This window comes from Penaeus vannamei, chromosome 18 (assembly GCF_042767895.1).
Source record: "Penaeus vannamei isolate JL-2024 chromosome 18, ASM4276789v1, whole genome shotgun sequence".
Lineage (NCBI taxonomy): Eukaryota > Metazoa > Arthropoda > Malacostraca > Decapoda > Penaeidae > Penaeus > Penaeus vannamei.
Window position 1 is genome coordinate 17,667,548 of NC_091566.1, and position 8,611 is coordinate 17,676,158.

General features: G+C 34.4%; 1 protein-coding gene across 3 annotated transcripts in view; it reads right to left on the minus strand.

The window, feature by feature from the left end:
• LOC113825730 (aldehyde dehydrogenase family 3 member A2) overlaps positions 1-8,211 on the minus strand; it is a 14,941-nt gene extending 6,730 nt beyond the window's left edge. The window contains exons 1-4 of one of the 3 annotated variants that reach the window (XM_070132936.1): positions 8,143-8,207; positions 3,281-3,328; positions 1,583-1,620; positions 335-478 (exon numbers count right to left, since the gene is read on the minus strand). In XM_070132936.1, coding sequence (XP_069989037.1) covers positions 335-478; positions 1,583-1,609 — 171 coding nt within the window. In that variant the 5' untranslated portion in view covers positions 1,610-1,620; positions 3,281-3,328; positions 8,143-8,207. Of the gene's footprint in view, positions 1-334; positions 479-594; positions 749-1,582; positions 1,621-3,280; positions 3,329-8,142 lie in introns of those variants that run through there. The other 2 variants (XM_070132938.1, XM_070132939.1) reach the window with 2 other exon arrangements.
• Positions 8,212-8,611: the final 400 nt, after the last annotated feature.

Here is an 8,611-nt window from a genome sequence, read left to right on the forward strand (position 1 = left end):
AATAATCAAATATTTTAACATAATAAAAAGCCTAAATAGACATATGAAAGTAAATTGTATATCAACTGTGGGAAGAAAAATAAATTGATGTCTACAGCTTAATTACAAATCATTTTGTTTTTTATATACATATACAAGAAAATGTTTTGACTAAATTACCATAAAATTTCTGGGAAAGGGAAAATAAACTAAAATATCATATGAATACCATGAGACACAAATTTATAAAATTTCTGGGAAAGGAAAAATAAACTAAAATATCATATGAAAACAATGAGACACAAATTTTATCCCCTAACAAACTTTATGGGTATCTATACCCAAATCAACAAACCTTATGCAAATCCTTGGCAAGGGCAGCGCAGAACACCGATTCATTCTCCTCATACATACGCTTGAGGGCCTTTAGCTGCTTTTTGCGGAACTCAACATCCCGGGTTCGACCAGAGTGAAACGCTTCTCTGGCCTGCTGAATCACCTAAAAGATAATGAAAGGGGTTAAATTGTATCACTAATCTACAAGCTGAAAAATAAACTTTTCCTTTCACCCATGCCCCAAAATTGATAAAAAGTTAAAAGCAAAATGATTTCAACCTCTGCGTATACTCCCATGATGTACGAATGATGTTGGTGAGATAAGGGCAGGTACTGCAGATGAACTTTGAATATACCCCAGCAGGAGATGTAACTAATTAGATAAGAGTACTGTAATCTGTACTCACTATCTAAACTTTGAGATAAAAACTAGTTATTTCACTTGACTAAGACACACATCAAACAGCTGATAACTCAAGTACATTTCAAGGCTTCTAATACACATCCCTGGAATGGATCAATTGTGGATTGAGTGGATAGACTGATAAGATTGAGAAATAGAGATAAAGAGATTGAAATATAAATGAATTGCAGAAAAAAAAAATGGAATGGATATTATATTGAAGCAAAAATTTACATTGATTAGTGTATAAATGTAAAATTTAATGAAAAGATTGAATACCATAAAATATTAGATGGTATAAAGGATGAAGGCTAATTAAAAAATCTCTAATGGTGTTAGGGAAACCACATACATGAATTCTAGCCCAATAAACCCATTCTGCAACCATTTAATTCCTTACCCTTTCAGAAATATACAAATAATTCAAATGGCCACTATTTCTACAATAACTGCACAAAAGGCATGAATTTAACTAATTTGATATGTTAAGAGACCTTCAACCTTAGACAGAGAAATTGTAGTGAAAATCATTTGTTTGCAGATTATGACTTTTTAAATTTTAAGCTCTGGCATGAACCCAAAGAGGAAAAATTTACAAAATTACTTTTGTAATATTTGAAAATGAGACATTGGGCTTGTAACTATTGCTGTTTCTAACACATACATGGCTAAGGATCTTGGGCCTTTACTGAACCATTATCAGGCCTTGCAGATGCAATGATAAAAGAACCATAGAGGATAAGTGATGTTTTCTATGCATTTACCAGAATAGTAAGAATAAACAGTCAACTTTACCTTAGCCATAATACTGAAGGAAAAGCAACCCATTCAACACAAACCACACAATATTCAATTCTGACTAACCTGTTCATATCGTGTCATCTTCTCCATAACTTGTTAACCTAAAGAAAAGAAGATTCACAATTATTTTTAGTATAACAAAAACATAACAAAAAATATAGTCTTGACATAATCTGAAGTAGCTACAAAAGTCAGTTCAAAAGATTCAATTACAAAACATTTAGAATGATACCATATATCATGTTATATAGTACAGAAAATTATATGATAACTTTCTTGTACATATTTTTATGAGGGAAATATCTTTCAATTCAACCATTTTATAAATGCAAAAGCAACAGATAAGATTGCATAGTTAAGTTGGAGGATATCAACGTGCACTACACCTTCAATATGATGTAATTAATATCATGAAAGTGAAAAAACTGAGTGAATATTTGGGATATAAGAAACCTTTAAATTTCTTGTCGTAAAGTAATTTTTTTTTGTCATTCTTTATGTTTACAGTCTTGAATAGTAAATTGACCACATAACACATTACTGCTGTATGTCAACTATTTTGTGTCTTACTACACACATGTGGAAATGAGTTATTTCTTATTAGTACCCATCTATTCCACTATATATGGGCATCTTGTCTAATTATGTAATATTATGAAAAATAAAATATGCCTCTTATAAATTATTTTGCATTTTTGTTTTAACAGCTTTTAGTGAATGTGCATTTTCAAAACCAGAATTTTTGACAGTTCCTTAAGTATTCTTTGACAGTCATTGGTATATTTTGTGCTATGTGTGATCTTGGCTATGGTCCTTCTTTAGCCCATACAGTGGAAATTTAGTGAAACTTACTGATATCTGCATAAATTACAGTTTGTTATGTGAACTTATCAATTGTGCAAAGTGTGGAAACATGTGCAGAATTGATTGATTGTTCACAATGTATTCCCAGAGCTGAACAAGTGTTTCCACTAGTTCCAGTTGGCTGCAGATAAATTTTATCCCCCATCCATTTAACTCTATGGTGATGGGGCTTGATTTACTTGTAATGTAATATTATGCAAAAATCTTTATGGCTAGGACTAAGCTGTGAGTAGCCAGCCCACCTACTACAAGTCATAATGCTTTTAATCATCATAGGCTGTTACATTATGAGAGCTATAGCTATCACCATCACCAAGGGGTTAAGGTAAAAATAGCTCATGACTAGAAGGGTACACTGTTTTGTATTCATTTAACTAAGACTATAGGGGCCCAGGGGGCAGAACCCCTGATAGGAATATAGTGCAATTGGGAGGGGTTCTGTAAAGAAAAAAACATGCAAAATCATATATCAAAATCTAAACCAAGTGATGATGTCAAAACTAGATGTACTTTAAAGACAATCATAAATAAAACCAAAGGATGTACATCAAGGAAAGTTATGAACTTGTCAGATTAGTCTGTAGCTGGCCACTTTACATGCCAAAGTATTGGGTATCATATTTACCTTGTGGAGCCAGTTACAATTACATGAGAAGAAAGCAAGAACTCTTTATCTGTATAGACTGTTCATCTAACATTGTTTTGTGCTCAATACCTAGTTTAGCAATATATTACAGTATGTACCATGTGGCTCCATGGACCAAGGTACTCATCCATCAATGCTACCTGGGGTTATGCTAAGCTTTCACAGTAAACAATGTATGGAATCAATATACTGATAGAATCTATAATACTTTTCATCTACAAGTTTATTTCGTATAGAAATACAATACTCACAGCAGTTGCTTTCAGCTGTGCACTTGCCTGGATACCTGAGCTATCTCTCTGGAAAAGTTTCTGGATGTTAAGCAAATCTGCAGACAATATAATCAATGACAACTAGAATCCAAAGGCAAATCATAAACAAAGACAGTTTCAAGTTACTTACTATCTATAGCTTTGCAAAGTTCAATGTAGTTCAAAGCCAGCTGTTGTATACTGTATGTATTCTATTCTGGTTATGATATAGCACTTACATTCCAAGAAGTTTATCATCAAATAAGTATTTTCAACTCTATCTTGCCTGACTTTACATAAATGTCTAATGTTTTTTTTCACCATTATACCATTTGACAATTGCAATTATGCTGTGTTCGGAACTGCTCGTCCTGCTCATCCAGACCAATTGGACGAGATGTTATGACCATTTAGAACCTCTACTATCTCGTCCTGGACAAGTTGTCCATCTTGTCCTTCTGCGAAGATGGGCGAGCAGGACAAGATGATGTCACATAAACTTTTGTATGTAAACATTGACAGTTGCAGGTAACCACAAGATATTGATGGGTAATTTTATGGCCCATTATTGTTGTTATCAAAGGATATTTGGTGTTTAACAGTTGCAGGTAAGCTGAATATGCATCAAAGAGTTACAAAACCTATGGAGTATGTAAAATAAAGACACCAGTATCATAAAAAAGCAAATGTTTATATTCTAGCCAGTTGCATTCTGGGAAGAAAGTGTCTTGGAGGTTCTGAACGCAGCCCATTTTTCCTGCTGGTCCTGGACAAGTTGTCTGGACGAGCAAGACGAGCAGTTCCGAACGCAGCATTATTATCAAAAACTAACTACGAAAGACCGGAAAGTCAAGCAAAATCCTGTGAGTAATGCGGCATCGGCGCAATAGATGGCGTTAGTGAGCATCTCGTGACGTCATCTCATACCCGTCTGTTTGTTTACATAGAAGAGCGAAAATTATGACAGTTCCGACATTGCCAGGAAAGTCTTATCCTTGTTCTGCTTGTAAAAAGCAAAAAGAAGGGAATAAATAAGAGAAAGGTTTGTAATATTAATGTTTTTTTATATATAACCTAAGATATGTGACGCTCAGATTGACATTAGCAAGATATAAATTGGATCACAAGAAATTATTTTGATTGGTACAGGTGTCAAGTCATGACGCCCGTCTTAAAAAGTAGAGGCCCAAAATCTACTTAATAATAGTGCAAGCTTTAAGCTCCAATTTGATGTAAGCTGACGATAGATTTGATAGAGTGAAAAAAAAAAAACTTTGTCAGGTTGATTTTGAGTTAGAGTATAGTTATCACCAAAATCAGCATATATATTGATTGAACAATGATCATTACTTGGTAGATCTATATAGTAGGAACAAACAGAAATATAGAAAAAGTAAAATAGGTTTAAATGTTAACATGACAACGATGGGTGGCCTGTTTCGAGCTCCTAGCCAGAGTATACAAGGTGTAGCAGATGCATTCCAGGCAGCTCCAAGGAAAAGGGGTTAGAGGACAGTCCCCTTGTTATGTATTACCATACACTAAATGATATATGCTATTAACACGATAAGTTCCTATGTATAAATTGACTAACAATTATTATGTCTGTGATACCCGTGCAACGATGTGCAATCCGTTTTCTATGACCGGTCAAATGTTTGCCCTAGCGGCGATGTATGTAACCCCTCAAGGCTTAGCAACAATAAAGAGCAAACATAAAATGAGGAAATTAAATTCAAAATCATGCGGTCACAATGCGAAGAATTGAAATAAGAATGTGTATTTCAGCTATTCATTTGTAAAGGTTTTATTATTCAAATAAAGATATTGTAATAATTTACTTTAATTTATCATACTCAATTTCTATGTATTGATGCATGTTTGGCAATATAATCATATACATTATAAGTCACTAATGTTATGTGACTGTAGGCCTATAAGTTCATTGTGCCACGTGGTTTAATGCGTCCTGTATATGGCATGTTGCATTCGCTGTATGTATGCCGTGCATGTATGAACTACCAATTTACAGTTGTTAACCAGCCCTAAATTGCCGAATGGGTAGTTTCACTCTGGGAGGGGCGAAGGAATTATATGAAGAAAATAAATGCTACTACAAAGTCATGATACGATATGAAATGTATATATATATATATATATATATATATATATATATATATATATATATATATATATATATATATATATATAACATAACATAACATAACATAACATAACATAACATAACATAACATAACATAACATAACATAACATAACATAACATAACATAACAAAACATAACAAAACATAACAAAACAAAACAAAACAAAACAAAACAAAACAAAATCAATCATTTCAAAACAAAACAAAAAAAAAATAAACAAAACAAAAGAAAACCAAATAAAACAAAACAAAACAAAACAAAACAAAACAAAACAAAACAAAACAAAACAAAACATAACATAACATAACATAACATAACATAATAAAATATATAATAAAATATATAATATAATATATATATATACATATACATATACATATAAATTTAATAGTAAATAAGCTATTCGCAACCCCCTCTGAATAAGTCTGAACTGACCAAGAACATGAGCCCGAGTGAGCACCCCCCCTACTGAACGACGTCGGACGTTTAGTTGGGCATCGAGTCAACAGATGGCGCTGGTGGACGATCGGGGAGCTCACATTTTTTAGAATGCGTTAGATAGCATGTTTCCTGTCTTTCGTATACAGTCTTTGATTATTATGCAGATGTGAGAGACTAAACTACATCTTCTGTTTCATTAACAATAGGTAGAAATAAACCATGTATTTGTGTGCTCTATGCCCCCCTTTCCTGCATCCTAAAACTCTGATTTCCCATTGGTTCCCAAAACCTGTAGAATGAAAAGGGAGATCTGCTATCTTGTTAAATAATAAAAGCTTGCAACAATGACAAACATCACCTTTACTCTAACTGCACTGAAATACACAAGTCATGGTCATCATATAAAAACTTACTAACACAATGATTTTCTTCCTTCACATGAGAAGACATCACATTATAGCATGTTGGATTAGAAATCATGTTGTATTATTATGTTAAATGAATAACAGATTTACAGAATGAAAATTAAGGTAATTGTTGAAGACCGCGACGCACCCTCGCAGAGACTAAGTCGAAAAAAATGATGTTTTTCTGCATGAAATCCTATGATTTCATCGATTTTCGGCGTTGTTTCTTTTGCGAATGAATCGTTCAGGAGATCGAGTACCATTTCTCCATCGACGATCTTGATTTGATAGTCCCGTTAGCAGGGGAGGGCATGAAGTATATCAGGGAAATTATGGGGTAAAACAAGCTTAAATAAGAAGAATAACGATCAAAAATGCGTAAAACTAGCACAAAAAGCGTTTAAAATCGGCTAATGAAACTCTACGGATGTAACCGCCATCTTTGAAAGTTTACGGACTGACCCGAAATAAATAAAAAAATCTACGGGAACCCAACCCACATTTCAGCAAAAAATCTACGGGAATTCACACGTTCCAACCCCCAAAAACGTATTGACCAATAAACCAACCAACCTAATATATCAATATAAATTGTCGTGACTAGGCGTGCCCTTCGGGCACTGCCCGAGGGGAGGGTTAATGGGGGGCAAGCCCCCCAACACCCCCCAGGACACATTCTCTCCACCACGGTATGTACGGCAAGACAGAGCTGCATTCACACCGTAAAATAATAAACCAAATACCTTTATATCCGGAAACGTGAAACTTTCGTTTCTTTGTACTGTTGGGATTGCTTCGATTTTAATCACCTTTTTCGTCCTTTGGAGCTCTTGATGGGCTCAGATATAAAACTGGGATGGTTACTGAAGTCGAATTATTCTTCGATGCCACTGTAAAGGTCTTAAAAAAGAACCCAGAATCAACACAACATTGGAAACGCAACATTTCTCACCGGCTTTCAATCTCGAAATGAGCGGTATGGTGAGCTGTCAACCTGTGGCTGGCGCAAGAAAGTGTGAAACACTCGATGCGCAGGATTCGATATGAGGGTATAGATAAATATAAAAATATGCAATTGAAGTATAATAACATTACTAAAAGACTTTAAAGGTATAAATGCGTACCAGCAGACACAGATAATTAGCCAAATATCGTTTTGACAAGCGCGTAATGATACACGGACTAGTTCGCGAACGCAAAAATGCGTTTGTGGGTCAGTGTCATGTTTTTCCTAGCAAGGTAAACAAGCTCATCGACTTTGAATTTGAAAGGCGACCGCGCGTTATATTTTCGTCATTTAGCGGTGACTATAAGGCCGGTGCATCTTAAACTATACGCTATCCCCTTCTATTTTTCCCGCTCTATAAGATGGCGGTGTCCATTTTCCTCTATCTACGCGCGTCGCGGTCTTCAACCTCTACCAAAATTAAGACCCTGCTTTTAAAGTGTGCGTAAACGTCAGATTGACAGTATATATATCTCAATATGAAAATATTGATATAAATATGTAACATGTATGTTGTAAAATAGACCACATAATCTTATGCTTTAAGACTGCCGTGAGTGTAAATCAAATCTGATCAACTAAAAAGAATAGAAGAAATAGCAAGCTACAAGATTTTAAAAAATGCAATAAAAACGTCCTTCCTTTGTAGATATTGTATTCTACAAAAAAAAAAAAAATACTGCACATTTTTCTTCATGTAACACATTGCCTCAACACTTCACCATGTAAAACCACTACAGTCACGATCTATATAACACTCGCAGTAAAGCTGGAGCTACGGTGTGACATGACGCACTCTTAAATTCAATTAAAAAAGAGAATTAACAAGGAAGAAATGCTCACGGAAAATATCAGCTGATGTTGTTGACGGGTGACAACTGAGGAGGGAATTGACTTCGAGTATGACGAAAAAGGAGTTCTATCTTTTCACTTTAAACATATAGATTTAAAGGTGGTTCTGCAAAAATACATAATATGTAAATTTAATCAATAAATAAAGGAAAATAAAAACAAATAAAGCTTTAATAGGTGTTTCGAGCGCATTCAAAAATGCTCAAAATTGTTCAGTTATGAACAATAATGTATGAACAAAAATATACAGAGTTAAATGAAAAGAAAAAAACTTTAATTGTGTGTGTGTGTGTGTGTATGTGTGTGTGTGTGTGTGTGTGTGTGTGTGTGTGTGTGTGTGTGTGTGTGTGTGTGTGTGTGTGTGTGTGTGTGTGTGTGTGTGTGTGTGTGAGAGAGAGAGAGAGAGAGAGAGAGAGAGAGAGAGAGAGAGAGAGAGAGAGAGAGAGAGAGAGAGAGAGAG